The sequence below is a fragment of the Acomys minous genome (genome assembly GCF_964271855.1).
Source record: "Acomys minous genome assembly, chromosome: 9".
In the NCBI taxonomy this organism is placed as follows: domain Eukaryota; kingdom Metazoa; phylum Chordata; class Mammalia; order Rodentia; family Muridae; genus Acomys; species Acomys minous.
The window spans coordinates 4,032,752-4,053,849 of record NC_140490.1 but is presented as its reverse complement, the minus strand read 5'-3'; the positions used below and the strand labels follow the sequence as shown (position 1 = coordinate 4,053,849).

The 21,098-nt window shown below is 45.6% G+C and overlaps 1 protein-coding gene across 18 annotated transcripts in view; it reads right to left on the bottom strand.

Moving 5' to 3' along the window:
- The window catches only part of KCNMA1 (potassium calcium-activated channel subfamily M alpha 1), a 700,634-nt gene that overhangs the window by 205,345 nt on the left and 474,191 nt on the right, over positions 1-21,098 (bottom strand). For all 18 annotated transcript variants that reach the window (XR_014781481.1, XM_084794298.1, XM_084794299.1 and 15 more), the window contains 4 exons: positions 12,812-12,922; positions 10,720-10,825; positions 7,914-7,996; positions 4,100-4,169 (listed from right to left, as the gene is read on the bottom strand). Coding sequence is in view for 17 of the 18 variants with exons in the window: in XM_084794298.1 (XP_084650424.1) it covers positions 4,100-4,169; positions 7,914-7,996; positions 10,720-10,825; positions 12,812-12,922 (370 nt within the window). In the remaining variant the exon portion in view is untranslated. The remainder of the gene's footprint in view (positions 1-4,099; positions 4,170-7,913; positions 7,997-10,719; positions 10,826-12,811; positions 12,923-21,098) is intronic.

Here is a 21,098-nt window from a genome sequence, read left to right as displayed (position 1 = left end):
CAAAGAACTGGCATCTGAATTGAGGACTTGGTTTCCAAACCAGAGGCACAAGCCTCTTTCATTAGATTCTTTTGTGGAAATAGGAGACCCATTAATAGGTGGGTTATTAGGACTAACACTTTTCCCAGTGTGTCATACGTCATCCTGTGTTTGCAGAGCTTTAAACCGTGTACCCGCATGTCGGCTAACACCGTCTTTTCCCTCTGCGTTCAGAGATGGCCAGACTTTATAAGTTTTCTCTGTATAATTTAGCCACCATAAACAGACCCATGTTGGAGAGAACCACCCTTCCCCCCAGGAACCACAGTTTGTTTCAGTGCGCTACAGTCTCTTTTAAATAGAAGGAGGTTAGTATTCGGATATAAATATGTGCCATTTGACTCTTTCTGCTTCTGTGTGAACTCACTCATTATGATCATTTCTAGTTCAATCCATTTGTCCACAAATTTCGGGAATTCCTTGCTTTTAGTAGCTGAGTAGTATTCCATAGTGTAAATGTACCACAGTTTCTTTATCCATTCTTCTACTGAGGGACACTTAGGCTATTTCCATGTTCTGGCAATTATGAATAAGGCCACTATGAACATGGTTGAGCTTATGTCCCTGTTGTGTGGTGGAACATTTTCTGGGTATATTCCAAGGAGTGGAATAGCTGGGTCTTGAGGAAGCCTTATTCCCATTTTTCTGAGAAAGGGCAAGGTAGATTTCCAAAGTGGTTGTACCAGTTTGCATTCCCACCAGCAATGAAGGAGTGTTCCTTTTTCTCCACATCCTCACCACATTGTGATGTCACTTGAATTTTTGATCTTAGCCATTCTGGTGGGTCGTTTTGATTTGCATTTCTCTGATGACTAATGACACTGAGCATTTCTTTAAGTGTTTCTCAGCCATTCGATATTCCTCTGTTGAGAATTCTCTGTTTAGTTCTGAGCCCTATTTCGTAATTGGGTTATTTGGTTTGATGGTGGGGCATGTCTCATGAAAGTCTTCACTTACCAGGAATGTGGGTCAGAGGGGAGGACATCCTATTGGAACTTTAAGTGAGAAAAGCATGGGAGAATGGGGAAATAAAAGGATCCAGAGGGTCCTAGAAACCTACAAGAAGAACATTATGACAGGCGGATCTGGACCCAGGGGTCCTGCTCAAACCATGGCACCAGCCAAGGACAATACAGGCAGTAAACTTCGAACCCCTACCCAGATCTAGCCAATGGACAGGACATTCTCCACAGTTGAGTGGAGAGTGGGGTCTGACTTTCATACGAACTCTGGTGCCCCATATTTGACCACATCCCCTTGATGGAGAGGCCTGGTGGCACTCATAGGAAGGATAGCAGGCTACCAAGAAGAGACTTGATACCCTGTGAGCATATACAGGGGGAGGAGGTCCCCCTCAGTCACAGTCATAGGGGAGGGGAGTAGGGGGAAAGCAGGAGGGAGGGAAGAATGGGAGGATACAAGGGATGGGATAACAATTGAGATGTAATATGAATAAATTAATAGAATATTTAAAAAATAAATAAATAGAAGGCGGCAGTAGGCTACTCTGTTCTAGTTTTCTGGCTCTTGAGTGACCCTGATTTGTGCTCACCAGAGTTGTTCAGCCTAGAATAGCGCTTTGACTCCCGATAGTCTGAAGTTGCACTGGGATGCTAAAATGCACAGATGGCCCAATGAGGACTAAATGAGATAACGGATGTCAAAGCTCTTTTAAAACCGTAAAACAGGACACAAATGTCTGTAATTATTATGATGACAAACTCAAGGCCAGCAGTTTCCCTGCGCCCCTCTAGGCTCTAGAATATCATCCTCATTACATCACAGGGGTTTGACATTGTTTTTATTTCAAGCCTGATGTCCATCTGTGGGAGCAATTATGCCCTCCAGAATAGGTGCTTAGTGGCATAGTTTTCACATGTATACCACGCCTTTCCTAAGTGCGTGTGTAAGTGGGTGGCGCTCTCTGTGTATCTTGGGTGGGTGCAGGAAAAAAGGCCACAAGAAGAAAAAAAATGTTGGAAGAGAAGAAGAAGTGTATCTGAAAAGGGTAGCTGGGAGCATCACAGGCAACTGCAGAATTATGAACCAGGAGGAAGAACTGTCTATTCAGAAATCTGCTAAGAATGATTGAAGAAAAATAAAGACAAGAGGACTTTTAACTCTAAAGGGGAGATGTAAAATGAGAGAGAGAAAAAATATCCTCTGTCAAAGTTACTCTATCCGCGCATCCTTCCTGGTCCATCACTGTTCTGAAAACGATTTTGCCTGACCCAGAAACCCAAGTAGAGCAGCATGGTTCTAAACATGATAGGTCTTAAGCAAATAATCATAGGTCTGGTGATGTCTTCACCACAGTGTCTGAATGATTGGGTTGCAGATTCTATCCAAGACGTCTGAGTGGCTGTGCTCATGTGAATACTGACCAGGTACCATCTGGCTCCGAGGCCAGTCAAGTTGCTTTGAGTTTGACAAGAACTACACGGCTGAAAAGCTCTTTAATTTCTTGAAGACGCTACACCAGCACTCCTTGGAAAGAGAAGAAAAGGAACTGACATCTCTTTCTAAACATACAACATTAATTTTCCTATTCAGTCTAAATTCAGCCAAAAATCTAAACAATCGCTTAAAGCACTCCCACACTAAATGAAATTTCAAATCACAAATGAAAGAAGGAGTGTTCCTTGCAGCGGGAGCTGTCACCAGTCACAGCCTCCCTAATAAAATCCACCTCCACCTACAGAGGCTGCCGTCAAGAGCTTCTCCGGGTTGACACCTGTGAGTTACTGATAGCCCCCTTATCTCATCCCTGAGTTTTCAGAGACAAATAGGAGAGTCACCTTCAGTGCCTACCACCAACACCCACTGGCTGGAGAGTAACAGAATCTCCAATAGAGCCACCTGCCGAGGGCTGGGCAATGGCCTGCACTGGGCAGCAGTTCCAAGCAGTGGGCCAGTTGCTGACAGCAGGACCCACTCAGCAATGGCCTCTGATGGGCCACCACACAGCAAAATGGGCCAGCCCTTGCCAGCAATTAAGAAATAATGGCATGGTGCTGGTGGCATTTGGCAGAGTGGGGTTTTCTCTGGGTCACCTGATGGCTTGTTTTGTAGAGAATATGGCCTATAAGATGGGGCATGCTGTCACACATAACCCTCAGGGGACTTATTTCTGTTCAGACAGGACACCTGGCCCCAGGTGCTGTGAAGCCTCCAGTTTCTAAGCTCCATTAAGAAGACAACTGGTACCACATCAAATAGAACAAGAGCTACCTTCCTTCTTCCAAAGCTGCCCAGAGAGCTCAACTTCCAGCCGGGAGAAGGAGGGCTGGCTGTCTCTGGATAGGAGACCTTGAACCCTGATTCAGTGAGAGGTAACCACAGGGCAGTGACACTAACACTCCTGTTTGTACTCTTTCTAACTAGCCCCCACTGGAAGCTTTAACACTGGGAAGAGGGGGGGACATTTATTAAGTATAAACTTTGGATAAACATCCCCAGGTGTTACTGGACAGCTTCCCTTTCTGAATTTGAGGGTGACACCCTGTTCTGCTTTCTCTACCCAACTTGTGTTATGTTCCTTCAAATGCCCCTGGCTACACATAGAGAAATCCTATCGCTTATCTGGTACACTGTCTACACCTTACTTGATTAGTCTCTAAGGACACAAAATCTGATTTTATCTTCACAGTTAGCCTACCCCCTGAGTAGCAGCAGGAAGAGTGTTAATTACAGAGTAGGTATTCAATAGATATTGACTGAATGACTGCACGACATAGAAATGCAAGTTGTTGGAACTTAAGGTATGGACAGGATTTAAGAACACATCAATATTTCTTAACCAAAGGATTCAATGGCGTCTTCCTGAGTGAATGAATTAGTACAAGAAGGCAAAGGAGGGGCTTCCTCCCAATGACCCACCACAAAACCCAAGCTGTTTGCCCCAAAGAAATGTCCTAGAGAGATGGGAGATTTTAACTGAGAATCACATTTCTTTGCCAGCGTGCTTATGTGGATGTATGTGAGACTGTATGGGGAGAGAGAAGATACTGTGACCAAGCTCTGAGGATGCCTTCAGGCGTAGAAGAGGCTCACCACTTACCTTGTTATGATACTGCAGCATCTGAGTGATGATCCTGATTTTCGGGTGGTAGTTCTTTATGGAGATCACTCTGAAAGAGACAGAACCGGAACCAAATCAGGCTCTGTGTAAGTCAGAGTGTGATGAAGGATCCATTTGATGAGGTGACCCTGGTTAAAGTCAGCAGCCAAGGCTAGCCAGGGGGCTTTGGGTCCTACCCCAGAGAGAATGTGTCCTCCTCACCACGCCCAGTAGTAGCATGAAAAAAAAAAAAACAGCAAGGCAGCCATTGGTGTATATTCTAGGGATTAAAACACCAGAGTAACAGACCCTGTGACCATGTGATGGATGGAGGTGGGTGATCAAGACGCTAAGGCTAGATGTGACTGCAGAGGAAACTAGCCTGGGCTACATGAGTCTCTGCCTTAAAAAAGTAACACAAGGGGCTCCCATGAAACCTAGGATACAGAGTAGAAACTTGGATGGATAGGAGATGGCCTCTTTGGATGCTTATAGACAGGTAATACAAGACCTTAAGTTTCTGGGGGGCTGCAGTCCCCCCACTCCCCAGCCTAAAATCTCTGCTCTGTGTCCAGTTAACAACTTGAATCAATGATGACAACCCAACCAGGCCACCTGACAAATGGCTCTGATTAGCACAAACCCTTTGGACCTTCTCATAGATATGAATTCTAAGCAGATCTCTTGGGATAGGATCAAGGACACTGCCTTCCACAGCATAATGACGACTTGACCACTGGTTCAGGCTAAATATCATCACCCTATAGAGACAGTGATCTGGTAGGAAATCCCCTCTGATTCTCCTCAGTCCTTTACTGAGTCTGGGTGACCCCACCAGCCAATCTTCCCTGACATCCCTTCTCCTGTCAATCACACAAGCACAGGGAAGAAGTAAGGAGCCCGTGAATGGAAACACCTGGCTTTCAGCACCGCTATTGTGCTAATGAACCAGATGACCCTCCGGAAATCCCGGGGCTCTGCGTTCCTGTCTTCTCATCTGGACACTGGGGCCAGTGGTACCTGTGTTGTTCACTTCACAGGCTTGGTATGAGGAGCAAATGAGAGACCAGATGTTAAAGTGCTTTGAAATCATTAACAGCCCTCTCCGTGTGTAAGTTATGGTTTTTGTCATTACCGACCCTGTCAGAGGTGACATTGTACATTTCCTTCTGTGACAAGGAAGGCTAAGGAATGGAATTCTGGAGAAAGGCTGGCCTCCTAAGCCTCATCAGGAACGCAAGCACAATTATCACAACCGCCCCCACAAAGTTCCCACCAAGCTCAGGTCTTCACTTTGCCACCTTTCTGCAAAACTGGAGAAAAGGCGAGCAGACAGCAGCTTCAGCTGAAGAAACTGCAGCCAGAGGAGCTTGCTTTCCTGAGAAAGTGTCTCTCTGCATACATCCACCCTGCACTAGTCCTTGCACTAGGAGGAACTCCCTCCCTTATTTCTGAGAGACTGTCATGTTGGCCCCTGCTTATAACTCAAGGCTTCTGAGCCTCTGTCGGCCTCTCAGTGCAGTCCACAGAGCCAGCTAGCTTTCTGCATTAGCTCATTTCAAATGGCTCTTTGACATTTTAATTTCAAAAGCAGCAGACTGGTCTCATTAAGCTAAGGAGGAATATACAAATAAAAGAAAAGCTGAACCCACATTTAACCCTGAGCTTCCCGCTCTCTTCTGGGTCTTCCTCCTGATTCTCCTTAGTGGATGAGTTACTTGCATTTCTGACCCAGTGAGTTCTATACCCTGACCTCCCACCTTTCTCCCAGGCACCCATGTTGTTCACATTAACCCTTCATATTCAGGGTTTGAACAAAATACTCCAATTATAAGAAATGCCCACTTCATGTTAATATTCATTTCTACTCCTCTGTAAGCTCAAAACCATGAGCTTCATTCTCCTGATTTCTTTACTTGGAACAAGAAAGAAGATGGAGCCTTATCCCTTGAAGGGACGTTTTTACCACTTCAAAAGAAAGGGGAAAAAATGTGTCAAAAGACAGAAATGCTAGTTAGTTCAGAAAATGACAAGGGACACGTTCTAAACTGATGTTGACCTGTGTGATCACTTTCCCATGAAGGCTGGTAAGGAGATGGAGCCCAGTGGGAAGCCAGATCTGCTTCATCTCCTTGGCAGCCTGGCAAACCAAGTCTTCCTAGACTTTATGCACAGATTTCCTTAAAAAATGGAAGAGAGCCTATGGCCAAAGGGAAATAAATGGGAAGAGAGAAGAAGGCATCAGATGGCCCCTTCCAGACATAAGATGCTGGCGGGGGACTTGAGGAACCTAGAGGAAGCTGGGAAATTCCTTGGCCTCGCTGCTGAGAAAATGCATGTAACTGATGAACAATAACTAAAGCCAAGATGAAGTAGTCACGATCACTAAATACCCAAAGGCAGCTTCCCAACCCTCACCTTGAGGTGAATCCTTGGGTCCCAGAGAAGTGGGCTACAAGTAGCCTTTAGACCACGTCTGGCCCAAAGGATAGATGATCACTGTTAAGTAAGAGTTGTTGGAAATACAGTGGAAATGAAGTGTTTCCCTTAGTCCATGGTCTCTCCAGAAGATTCTCCTTGTTATCCTCACCTATCTCAAGTTACACACAGGCACACACACTGGCACACACACACACACACACACACACACACACACACACACACACACACACACACGCAAACTCTAAAAGGAATTTAGCTAATGAGAGCAAAATGTTTGGATTTGGGGGTTGCTTTATAGATAAAGGGTATGATGACAAATCTGTTGGAAGAATAGCTAAAGAAAACTTCTTTTCTGAAATGGGAGTAAATTTAGGCATTAGAGTCAAGGTTAAAATTAACTTCTAAGAGGCCTAGCCCATGTGCACAAAAGGCACTAACTAGTGGTAGTCTAGGTTGGTTTCTCCCCAGACTATGATCTGGAAGGAGGAGGAGGAGAAGAAAGAAGGGAAGGAGGAGGAGGAGGAGGAAGAACTCCAATCCAAATAGTATTAAGAAATTATATAATGCAGTATCTCAAATATTGGTGTTAATGTTAAAACCACTGAAGAACACTCATCTGGGGAAACTGAGACAAGCGAATAGACCAATAGTTTTCACAGTAACAATAACCTGATGTAGAGACACTGAGGAGGCACTAAAAAGGGGTTCCTAGGCCTCAGCTATTGGAATTTTGAGTCAAATAGCTAGATAGGGAGTGTGCTATGCATTGGGGGAAGCTTGGAAGCATCCCTGGCCATCCCTGGAATCCACAGGATTCCAGCACTACCATCTGCTAGTTGTGTCAAATGCAAGATCTCCACATGCTGAAAAATACCTCCTGGAGGTAAGACCCTCCCAAGTAATCACATCTTGGGTCTAATTCCTTTCAGATAATAGGATTTTAAAGTATATGAAAATTAAGGTTTTAGGGGTATGTGTCTGCATGTGTGGTGTAAGTTCATAGGAGGCAGAAGCCAACACAGCAAGCACTTCACACCCTGAGCCACACGCACCCCAACCCTGTGAGCATAGTGCTTTGATTCAAGCCTTCACCTCTCGTCCCCTTTCTAGTTATTTCTGTAGGAATCAGAAACCCAAGAGCAGGCCTGCTATCTGCAAAGTCGGAACCTCTTGTGGGTGGCACTCTGTATGTCAGCACTCTCTTCATTACAATCAGCTCTGTACAGGAGCCATTGGTGTGTGGTTCATGAAGAGAAGATGGTTCACAGAGACAGCCCCCTGCAGATCACCCCCCACTACAAAGGAAAGGTTGCATGTAGCCTATTAGGAGACGAGTCCAGCACCTTCCCCAGCACCTGGTGCCCTGAGTTACCTCATGATGTTGGAGGCATCTTCTGCATCCGGGTCAGCGCAGTACTTATTGGCAAGGATCAGGCAGGCATCTGCTGACTCTATCTGAAGAGACCGAAAAGGGAAAGTCATAACAAACACTGTCATATAAGCAGCTATACCCAACTGCAGTCTCTCTTTGTGACTAGCATTTGGAGAACCGGGTATTTTGCAAGGAAAAGGGGAAATTTCTGAAAAATTATAGTTTTGTCAAAAGCACAGTTCTCGTTAAAGAATAAACATTCCAATGTGAGCCCGAGTAATTACATTCTTCATCTGGCCTGGCTGCTTACAGGCGGGTTCGCCAAACCCCCTCACATTTACTTCATTAAGCCTTGTAGCTCATCCCCACTTCCTCTCTCAACTGCCTTGTGCCATTATCCTCATTTTTCCAGCCAGGAAATGGAGGTTGGTGGGTTAAACCCCTTCCCTCGGGTTAGCATGTGAACAAAACAGTTGCAGACTCAGCAACATAGACTGAATCATCAAGAGGCCAGAGAGGGGGCTTAGTGATGAAGATCACTTGTTGCTCTTCCGAGGATGCACGCTCAGTTCCCAGCATCCACGTGGTAGCTCACAACCACTGAGAAGTCCAGTTGCAGGGCGTCTGACCCCCTCCTCTGACCTTGAGGCTTCAGGCTGCGGGCTGTACACATATATATATGTGAAAACAAAACACTCAGCACATAAAATTAAGATAAGTCAATCTTTAAAAGAAAATGTCTTCATCAAATCTCAGGCACACTTTCATTATATGTGCCTCAATAAGAAATGAGAGCCTTAAATATGACAACAGCTCTGTGCTGTTTATTGTTCACAGGTATTCAAAAGACAAATAATTTACATATATGAAATGATAAATTGCAGATGGATCCAAAAGGCAACCTACTGATTTATCTTAATGTGAGCCAAAAGGGGGTTCGTTCCATAGAGGGACCATGAGTTTGATGTACTGATAATTACCTGCATTTAAATTAGGCCTGTGAACAAAAGCCATTTCCTCTGTACTTTGGCTTGGGTCATGTCTGGATAATATTAAGATGAACTAGCCTACACATATGAGTATTCTCACGCTAGCCTGGGCGTGCAGCCTCTCCTGTGTATGATGTTATACTTAGTAGATTGCTCCAGGATTTTTTAGGAGGGCCATGGGTCCCTTCGTGGTATGTCACACATTGTTTCTTGATTTCTTTAATAATGTAAAGAATTCACACAAATCCTTTCGGATTTTCTATGTTTGCTGGTACAGCAATTACAGAACTCTTCAGTGACCACAGTCAGCATTTAGACTTCCACGGGTTCACACAACATTAATGGACTGCCAGTGGCACGCAAATGTTGAGCACACTTACAACGGCTGCATTAAATGGATAAAGCAGCCGATGTTGGTTCACTGTGTCCCTTTCTTTTCTAAAGCTTTGCATGTGCTTTATATAAGATGCAGGATCAGAGGGGTCCAGGAAGAACATGATTGGCTTATTACCCAGTGACGCTGAGTCTAGTTTTGGGAAAAGGACACTCAGATGTTTTACAGCTTTGTGTAGTTTCCTTTTGTAACATTTCCTTTAGATATAATAATGGATTTGGGAGCTATACTGGGTTCAGCTGGGTGGAAGCTAATCATTTATGATATTCTGTTGTGTACGGTTTTTAAAATCTGTTCAACTTTAAATTTTTCTACATTTATTTATTATTAAAGAAATTAGAGTATAGAAATCTGAGTTGGAATTATTCTGTAATTTTTGGTTCAATAGTATGCTTTATGAAATTGGGGGAGCCAGTGTTTGGTGCATATAAGTTTAATATTATAATCTTTTCTTGGTTAATTGTTCCCTTGGTTAGCATGAAGTGTCCCTTCTTGTCTCTCCTGAATAATTTTAGTCTGAAGTCTATATTGTGGAATAGTAAAATGTTAGCATCTGCTTGCTTCTTGCTCCCCTTTGCCTAGGGTGATTTTTCTATCCTTTCACTTTAAAGAGACGGCCATCTTTGAAGGTTACACGAGTTTTGTGTAGACAACAGAAAAATGGCTTGTCTCTTGATTATTCACCCAATTTGTGTCCTTCAACTGGGGAGTTGAGGGCATTCATATTTCAAGTTATTATTGAAAAGTGTCGGTTATTGCTGTCATTTTATTCTTTTTGCTGTCTGTGTGCTTAGTCCTATTATATGTTTCAGTAATTGTAGCTTTATTTTTTTCTTTCTATAGTTTCCTAGAAATGCTTATTCCCCTCTTGTTTATTTATGTGTGTGTGTGTGTGTGTGTGTGTGTGTGTGTGTGTGTATGTGTGAGCATGCGAGTGTGTGTGTACGCAGGCACGTGCATGTGTGTGTGCATGCATGTGAGTATGTGTGTATGCATGCGCGTGCACGCGTGTGTGTACATTAATGCAAGAGGACAGTTTGTAGGAGTTGGTTCTCTCCCCCCACAAGGAGATGCTGGAGATCTAGCTCGGGCCATCAGGCTTTGCAGTAAAAGCCTCTGACCCCCTAAACCTGTGGGATGAGTCGGTCCTGACTGAACATTTGAGTCCTACCTTGGGAGTGCCTGATCTTAAAGAATGGAGAAGAGTAAGTTCTACGTGAAGACTAACGTAAGTGTGGAATACTTACAGATGGTCTAGTGTGAGGCAGCTGTGGAGCAAGCTCCTGGGGCCAGTGAAAGAGTTTACCAGGGTTAATAATATCTGAGTTATCTCATAAATGCCTAAGGAGATGGCTCTAACCCTGGCTACCTGGGAATCATGCCCCCATCCCTGAAGAAGAAAAAAACATTTATTTCTCCTTACCTTGACTCTTGCAAGATCGTGTGGATTGAGGACGGAACCCTGATAAAATTCCACCTGAGTAAAATGCCGCTTGAACAGAGCCTCAAGCTCAAGGTTAGGGGAGATGCTGCACAGACAGAAGAGAGAGAGACCGAAGAGAGAGAGAGAGAGACGGCTGTTAGAAAGGCAGAGTGGGGAACTGAACTCCACAGCTCCCTTGCTTTTAACTTCCACATAAAAACCCTGACAAAGGCCCTGACCATCAGAGAGATGCCCTGACCATCAGAGAGATGCCTGCTCCCCTGCCCTATATGAAAACTCCTATTTAAGAGTAGTAAGCCACTCACACTAGCGGAAGTCAAACCCAGAGGTCTCTGGCCTCACAAATGTCCGGGCCTATGTGGTAAAAAGTGTCTTTCTCTTTGTTACCGCTGGGAAAACCAGGGCTGTGGCATCGTATGACTGGTCATTATATGTGCCAACTGCACTGGGCCACTTTGGAAGGCCCAGACTAAGGTGATCTGCAGACATGCCCAAGAGGGTTCTTTCCCACAAGAAGCACCTTTGAGTCAGTGAATTTGGGTAAGCAGAGCTCCTTCCTCCACGTGAGTGGGTATCAGCACACCAAGCAAGGACCTGAAGAAGAAAGGGCAGAGGAAGGCCACCACTGCCTCTTGCTCCCTGACTGCCTACATAATCATGGCATCTCACCCCTTCCATTCTTCTCTGTGACTTGGGTTTCACCTCACTGGCTCCCTTTGTTTCAGGCCTTCAAGCTTTAGACTGAGTCGTAACAATAGCACGAGTGGGATTTTCCAGCTGGAGCTGGCCGACTGTGGGACTTCCCAGCCTTCAGAATTTAGTGAGCTTACGCCTTACCAAGATTCTTTCTCCATAGATGGTGGGTGCCACCCACGGATAAATGGATCTGTATGGAAGGGTCTATCCTTAGGTCAACTACGTAGCCCAATCAAGTTCTCTTTCCCAGTAAGAGCTGACATTTTTTGAGCATTCCCTACATGCCTAACTGGGCTCTGCACACTTCACATGGATTGATTCATTTAATTCTTGCTACAATCACCCAAGGAGGTAGAATCATCTCCTCTGTTCATAGATGTGGGAGCTGAGGCACAGGGAAGTAAAGCATCTTGCCCAGCCATTCATTGCTTAAGCCAGGATTCAGGCTGAAGATGCACTGGGCACTATGTCTATGGATTACATGAAAACTCATCCACACAGGGCCAGCCTTGGGTACCACATGGAGACTCAGAGGAACAACAGTGTTAATACACCTAATATGCTCGGTGATGGTTAATACTGTCAGTGTGATGGGATCCAGAATCACCTAGGAGACAGGCCCCTGAGCATGTACGTGAAGCACTGTCTAGACAGGGTTAGGTGAGGTGGGAAGATCCATCATGAATGTGGCTGCAGCATCCTATAGGCTGGGTTTCCAAGCTACGTACAAAAGAGGAAATCAAGCTGGGTACCAGCATCCCTCTCTCTGCTTCCCGAATGTAGATGTGATGTGACCAGCTGCTCTCACCTGCACCACCCTGCTTTCTGTGTCTCTATCGACCCTCAAACTGCAAGCTGAAGCAAACCTCTCTTCCTTTGAGTTAATTGTGTTTCAGGTGTTTCATCACAGCAAGGTGAAAAGTAACTATGTCACCCTACTTTTCCTCCTGTCTTGCTTGGTCCCTCTTCGGCAGTGATTAATTATCCACCCAATTATGTTAATTATCCCCCCATGCCAGCTCTACAGACATGTCTGATTGCACAGATCCACACTGATAAAGGCACAAGAGTAGTGATTTTGATCACTAGTGAATTCCGCTGTTAAATCTTTCAGAAAGAAACTCGGGCGTGGTCCTATACCACCTCACTGGAGTCCGCCTTCAAAGCTGGGCTAAGGTGTTGCTTCATCATCCAAGGACTCTAAGCCAACATCCTCACTCTTGTAAAAACAGACATCTTACCTAAGGAGCCAGTGGTGAGCATGGCTTATTCAGTCCCAATTCCCAACCACGCCCATCTCCACCACACCCACAGGCACTCAGAGGGAAGCAGGCGGTTAGGCGGAGGGGTCTACTGACAGCAATGGGTTGCTTACTTGTGAAGAAAGACAATCTCCACATTGACGTCATCCCGGTCCTTGTGCAGAAAGTCCTTCAGGAAGTTAGAAACACTCTCCAGAGTAATGTGTCCACAGACTACAATGTGCCTGCACAGGAGAGGCCAGTTAGTGATGGCCAGATCCAGCTGTGACATGACCCCACATCCTGATCCCTGACAAGGTAGGGGAAGGTAGGCAACTGCAAGAGCAACATCCATTGCCACCCTCAGCCCCAGTAAACCCAGCACCCATCCCCAGAGGGCCATGAGGCAAAGCAATGGTGCTAACAGTTACTCAGAGGCTCCTGGACAGAAAGAAACATATGGCTGTTCACCTGATGCTGCACAAAATCCTATTAAAGGCCCAGCCACTTGGCCAAGTGGTTTTATGCATTTAACAATAAGTGACATTATGCTTGTGCTTAAATGCTACATTATCAAGTCCCTTGCAGATTCCTATCTCTCCCTTTCTGCCCGCAAAGCGCCCTCCTGGGAGATTTACCGCAGCAGTCTTGGTTTATGACATACAGCTTATCAGGTAATGAGATAACAAATCTTGCTGAAACGATGATTTTGTGTGTAAGAAAGCGGACTTTTATCAGGGTGGCTAATGTGCAGCTTGACACATTATAGGCTCGGCTGGCCATAAGCAGTAAAAAGGAAATTTTGCATTTTTCCACCATAACTTCTCCAACAATGGAGGCATGTAACACTTTACAGTAAGTGAGCATTACTCAGGGCTAAATGGAGATGGGACGCCCATGGAATGGGAGATCAAGCTGCCCGCTGTGGCTGTGTCCCCAGAGGGCCGCTGCCTCGGGGTGCCTGGGACTTCCACCAGAACCAGACTAACTCATCTGAAGACCCTTCCAATAGGCAGAGGCCAGGGAGACAGGAATGTTAAAATGCTGGCTCTGTTCTAGGGTGGTTTGAACTTCTGTTTCTAGAAAGATCTTTTAAACGCGAGGAAGAAGTGCAATCCTTTTCCAGATGCTTTAAGACCTGCAGCCTCTCCAATAGCTTTTCTTCCTGAACCAATGTGTCGTTTACATCAGTCTATCTTTGGCTCGCTTAGATTTGCCTCATGAGGTTCAATCACAAGACCACGACCCAAGAATTGGCCCCAAGACTATGGCTCAGCTGTGAAGCTACAAGCATTGGCTTCTATCAAAGACAGTGTGCTCAGTCCCCTCTACCCTTCATGCTGACAGTAACAGAGGTTAGACCGTTAGTGTCTTTTAAGACTATGCCAGGTAGTAAGCATGCAGTAAGGCAATTTCCCAGGAAATTTTCGGAATTTCCACGTCCTTCACCCTTTAAAATTGCTCTTGTAATGGTAACTTAAGTGTAATATGGTAGAAATCTCATTGGCTAGAGGCAGCTTATAATAGGAGGTGGTGATGATGGTTTACACAGTGTCCCATTAGACGTCATTACAAGAGCCCGTCCTTTGTGGTAATTTGGTGCTTGACTAAGTATGTGAGGATAATGCAGTAAACTCATTGGGGGAAAAGATAATGGTGCAGAACAAAGAGTAAATCAATAATATGCACGATGCAGTTAATAATATTACCATTATGGATTGTTATTGTTACGGTGGTGCACTTAGCGATCAGGCAAGCCGTGGTCATGAAGGGGAACAGAGAGTGACAGTGGGTTACTTCAGAAGAGTGCCCTAACATGATCAGATTACCTTCTCAGCAGCATCTCCTAGGTTGGGGCCCCACTTAGCCACTCATCCAAACTTAATGCCCAAAGCCCCATATCACAGACCCCTTCTGACTATAAGGCTATAAAATACACTATGTATCTGAACACACAAAACAAAAACACTATTTGGATTTTTACAATCTTCATCATATCTTAGAATATTTCTTGCCGCATAAGTACACACATGGCCAAAGAGTAAGTAGGTTTCAGGTAGCCACATTCTGAATGAGATTTATGACTCTGAATTGATAAGTGTGTCCAGAATATAACCAAGAAAGAGGGCGTCCCTCCTGACCTGAATGCTACACAAGGGCCAGTGGGGTCACCTGGTACATTCTAATATCCTGCACAAAGACACTAGGAGGGAGAAAGCGCCAATGGGAATCCAACTTGCAGGTATCTCTGCAGTTGAGGCTGTCTTGGGTGAAGGCAAGCTGGGTTAGCAGTAACTCTAGTGCCCTGCTTTGATGGCAAGGAGAGGCTTTCCCAGACAAGCTACGTATTCCAGTCCATACGAGGAGAAGCTGAGAGGTCAATTCCACCCAGCCAGCCTCTGCATCAGCCATTGCAAACGTCAGAGCTCTACGCTGGCACAGCCCTGGTTATTACTCAAAGTCAGACTCAGATGAGCGGTGGCTTGAGACAGCTGAACATTTCGCCCTTCCTGTCCTGTGTGCAAAGAATGGAGTGACTATCTGACAACAGCCCCCCCCCACCATTGGTGCTCTCAAATCATTCATCCTGAGCGAGATATGTACGAAGTGGAAGGGGAGGAGATGAGCCCCGCCCTTATGCATCACCCTTGAATCAAAGGTTCAGCCAGCTGATTTATTCAGCCTTAGAAAAAGTCAGGGTTCTATTATTTGAAAGTGTGCCGGGTACATATAAAATATATTCCAATGCAATCAATATTATCCCTTAAGCCTTTAATTAGCTTTCACTTCTCTTAAGAAGGAAGTAGACAAATGCTGGCAGGAGAGAGGAAGGGGGGAAAAGATTGACTTTTTTTTTTTCTTTTCTTTTTTTCATTTGGTGCTAGCTGTCCGATACCATGCTAGACAATTGAAAATATATATCTTCTAGCTACAGCATGATTTCTGGGGTGGAGAGCAGTCCTTATCAAAAAAAGGAAGAAAAAAAATCTTCCTTCAACATAATTGGTATTTTTGCTCAGAAAAGGGGGTGGGGTGGGGGAAGGAGGTTGATTGAAAGCAGATTGCCTCTCCGCCTGGGGTGGGGGGGAGGTAGTTATCAGGTACATTATCATGGCAACCTTGAAGAAGCCATATTGTTCCAATCTGTCCTGTATCTGATTTGAAGATTTACGGCCTTCCCCCTTTTGTGCCAATAATCATTTCCCTCCATTTTGTTTTCCATACAATGGAAGTTATCCGGGAGCCCACATACTGAAAATGTTTGAACATCATCAGAACTGACAGATGGGGAGATGTTGCCTCTCCAGCCCTGTTTCAGCACTGGAAGATCAGAACAGGCGGCCCACAGCTGAGGAAGCACCAGAAGACCTACTGGAGCATACAGGAAGGGCGGCAAGTGGAGTGAACGCCAGGAAATCCCACAGGCGGTGATCTGGGGAGGGGATGTTGCTTCAGAAAAAAAGAAACATGATATTTATTATCCCATCATTCAAAAATATGATTGAAAATATTTTATAATTGAGAGTAGAGTAAAGGGTCCTTGGAGGTAGTGAATATTTACAGGGCATCATTTGAGGAGGGTCAAAGATTCCTGTCCCAAATGACCTCTGCTGGTTTCCATGACACCCACAGAGCTGCTAGGTGAAGAGTCCTGCTCTGATGTCAGACACTAATTAATTAAACAGTCTTGGACGGGTCTTACCAAATGTTCATCTCAGGAGTGACAATTCAGAGCTTTAGTGGTGCCGTAAAGAGTGACTGCTTCATGAGTTGCCCCTAGGATTTACTCGGAGAGATAACAAGCAGATGGCCTAGTAAAGTGGCCTGTTGTCAGCATTCTAAAGTGGGAGCGACAACGGTGTGGCGTCTTTACATCGGTACATAGCACGTGCCATAGAATTCCATCTAATCCTCACCCAACTGTGTATGTCCTTACCATCTGCACATCTTTGCATATCTCCTCTAAAGCTGTTGCTTTGAGATGCATCTCTGGTTTCACAGGAAGTAAAAGTGACTGACCCAGGATGCAGTCCAGGTGTGAGACTCCAGTGCTCAGTGAGATGAAGCTGACAGACGTGGGCTCATGCCTCACAGCTTCTGCTCCCTTGGGAACAGGCAAGGCTGGCCAATGCATGCAAGAAGAGGTATTGGAGGAGTCATTAGAGATTCAGACAGGTCTGCCATAGGAATGGGGTGGACAGAGATGAAAGTCCCTTCAGACACAACAGCTTCTCAGCATCTCTAGATTAGGCTACACCTAACGAGTTGGCCCAGAAAGCACTAGGAAACAGAAGGAACACAGAAACCACCAATGCCACTGTTCATAGACTAAACCAAACTTTAACATTAGTCATACACTCTGACAATTCAAGGGGTTGCGGAAGTCCTATAAATGTCTGGATCCCGTAAATGTTTGCTCTCTTGTCGAGCTGAGGACTCTTTTACCAGCCCAGGCATCTGAAGGATAACAGAGACGTGACCCACTTGCTGCAGCAGCAGTTATTTAAGTGGGCCACCCTGAGAGATGCTAAAGCCACACTGTCCTGTGGCTCTTTCTTCATGCCTGGGATTCCATGTGACCTGATCACTTGGACTTGTGAAGACAGACAACAGATCTGAAGGAAGTGACCATTTCTGTTCTAATGGGATGAGATTTGTGGGTGGGACAAAGCCTGATCGAGTTCGATGAACAGATATTTCTGAGGCAAAGGTAACAAACGTAAGCGTCGATGAAAGAGTCATCTCAGATGTACAAGGGAGCGTCTTAAATATTTACAGAATGGTAGCAAGTGGAAATTGGTGGAAGGGAGTTAGCCAATCAGCACCAGTGCTGAGTAAGAGGCCCAGACAGTGAGCTAATTATGGGTGGAAAGCCTAGGTAGATAGAACACGGAACAACTGAAGCCTTTTGTTGTTGAGTGACTGCATAAGAGAAGACCAATGTGTGACTCCCCTAAACCCTCTCAGGGGTAACTGGGAAACTGCCGCTCACTTGTGCTACAGGTTCATCATCACCAAATATTTATGACTGCGTGTGCCTCCTCCTCTTAGACACCTCTAGAATGTCCTCACATATATTCTCCTCAGCCGCTTTACAGTTTTTGTTTTGGTGGGTCAGGAAGTCCAAAATTCCTGAGTTGAGTGGCCACCTGTTTCTGAAGCCAATTTCCCACATGTGTTTCTGGTGGTGGTGGTGATTTATGACAGGTGGCATAAGAGGAGGAGAGGGCTTTTTAAGGCTCCAGTGATGGGGCACCAGGGAATCACTGAGAGTCAGTGTCCCTCAATGAGAACAAAACTCTACACACTTTCCACACACACCAGACAGTATTTCTGGAAGCAAAACGTTCCACACTTCACCGTGACAGGGTGGTGGCAATAGGTCCCTACTCAACGTTTCCAGGTGCATCTTAACTTCAGAGTGCCTGTGGCCCATTTCTACGCTAACGCCTTCTTTCCCTTGATGAGAAAACAGGTTCAGCCATGTGGTGCAAGCATGAACACCACCTTCCAAGGGCACAACAACCTCTACTTGATGCCTCTTCTAAAAAGAAGCATTGGGTGCTGTGGGAAAGACACTGGCTAGAGGTAAGAGGCTAGAGAGCAGGCCAGCTTGACCTCCAGCCAGTCACCCCACCCCACAACCTCAAGAGTCCCCGTGGACCCCGTGGGGTACTAGCTCCCTGCCTGTATCCTAGTCCCTGTCATCATGTTATCTTGTCTAGACGTCTGCAATTGCTTCCTGATTGATTTCCCTGTTTACTCTCCCCACCTCCCCCACCCTCCCAAAAGCCGAAGAGCAAAGACTAAGGCAAATCTGACCGCAATCAGGTCTTCCAAGGTCGGGAGGGCTTAGATCTCCCCTTAGCCAGGCCTCACACCGGGAAGACAGTATAAAATGCGTGGCTCTGGGCTGTTTATTTTTAAAGATACTATATCCATTTTTACTGGAACACGTATAAAGAACTTAAAAAACCCATAGCTATCCTGTCACAATAAATCAGACAGAGTAAATTGAAAATCCTATACAGCTTTTTCTGAATACATTGCACTCACTTTGTCAAAGAGGTAGATGAAACGTGGCGTGTATTGATCTAGATGTCTCTGTGAAACTATAATATTTATATCAAATACATATGCTGGACTCTCTTCTGCTTTTCTGCTGAGCCTTCTAATCATGCCTCTGTCATCCCACCTCTCCCCACACCTCCCACCCTCAGTAGGCCCTGATGGCAAGTGAGTGGATTTTAAGGAGTGCTGGGCAAGGAGAATGGGCATCATTTTATCAGGCAGATGTGGCGCAGTTGGAGGTCCAGCTAGCAGCCACATGGTGGTCAGTACCTACAGCCCATGGGCACCCTTCTGTGTTGAACTTGAACTTCTCCCCTGCAGCGACTTCATCTCTTACCTCAGCCAGCCACGTCCTTCTGCCTGCAGCTGGCCCTGGTCTGAGTTGTGCCTTCAGGACAACGTCACTCTTAACTTCTCTCCTCTGGGCTTGTGAGCCCATTGCAGAATCAGAAACAAATCTATGTGCCACCTCCATTCTTTTCTCTCTACTGAAACTGTTCCCAAGAGTCTGCTTTCACTATGAGGAAAGACTGCCCCCATCAATCAAAGCAAACTGACTCCAGCCTGCTGTCCTTATCTTCCCATGCTACCCCAGGATTTAGCCCTACCTCAGGATGCGCGCGCGCGCACACACACACACACACACACACACACGCACACGCACACGCATACACACACACACGTGTGTGTGCACATACACACACACATACACACACACACACACACACACACACACACACACACACACACACACACACACCATTTATTTTCAAGACCCATTTGTTGGAAAGAGTATGCTTTGCTTGGACACTAAGCCAGAGGAAACGCAGTCAACGCTTAACAGAAAACTGCAAGACTGGCTGTGCAACTCAGCCTGCTGGAATCATCTCCCATCCCGTAAAGGCCCAGAAATGGAAACAAAACAACAGAGTGCTTATCATGCCCACAGTTCCAAACCTGACTCTAACCATTTCCTGTTGAGAGAAAGGAAAACAAAATGAAAAAAGAAAAGAGAAGAAAGAAAATGGGAGGGGTTGACAGGAAGGCTTAAGGCTAAGAGAACCTGCTCTTGGCCATATCTGCGACTTTACTAATGAGAAAGGAAGGAAATGTGATCTGGCCCCCCCACCCCCCCAAGTGAGGAAGAGAAAGGAGCAATCCTCCTATGCAGCGTCGACAGGAACATTCTGGAAGAGGCAGTCTGTTTTACTGCTTTGCTAAATGGGCCAGACAGTGGAGCAAACAGACTCAAACAGCTCAGCAAACAGGCACCTTCATGAAGCAGAGACCCAAGGTCAGGGAGCAGAGCACTGGATGGCCCAGCAGAGGACACTGGGGAGCCCTGCCCCAGAACTTGCCACCCACAACGGATGCATTTTGTCATTTGCAGCTGAGGACTAAGCCAGCCTGGAGGACCCACCATTCCAAACAGTAAGAAAATCTCCATAACCAGACAGCACACAGGATCAGAGTCAGACTATGGGTAAACAATGCCCACACATCTATTGTAGCTTGTAGCCTTCATGGAGTATTGGTCCGAGACTTGATAAGTTCGGAGAAACTCAGCAAATGCCAGTTCCACATATCAAGCATAGACCATTCCTTCTGTCAACGACATCTCACTTTTAATTGCACGAATGGTTTTGTTATCGTGAACCAAGTTTCCATATCCAAGCGAGCCTAATTGTTGCTCAAGTTAACAGTAGGAGTTGAACCATGCTGGTAGCAAAATCCTGTAATGACCATGAATTTCTGCTTTCTGGATCAGAGAGCCTCATTTCTGGCTGTTTTCTGTCCTTTCTTGGAGCTTGCCCTTCACATTGCCCCTGGAATTTTAAAGGCACTCCACCATTAAAATAAAATAAATTAAATTAAGTAGCAGCAAAATACCATTTTCGTTGCTTACAACCGTAGAACCCTAAGGGGTGGATTTGTTGGCTTCTGCCTCAGTTTCTCATTTAATTCCTCTATTTATTTCCTTTCAGAGAGAGAAGTTCCTACATATATATGTTTAGGTGGGCACAAGTGCAGATGGAAGCCAGAGGTTTGCCTCAGGGGTCCTCCTCCGTCATTCTCCACCTTATTTTCAGAGCCAAGGTCTCTCACCGAACCTGGAGCTCACAGGTTTGGTTAGGCTGGACAGCTGGTGAAGGCCAGGGATTCACCTGCTTCTGACTCCTGTCTCTGGGGTCATAGATGTGTGCTCCTGTGCCTGCTCCTTCTGCTTGTACAGCAAGCATCCTCCCAAGCCCTGTGCAGCCTTATTACGTAATCTCACCATTGTGAAGCTGTCACAGGTTACCCGACCTTCCATGGGTCTCCTGGCCACACTGTGTTCTCTGCGTTTTA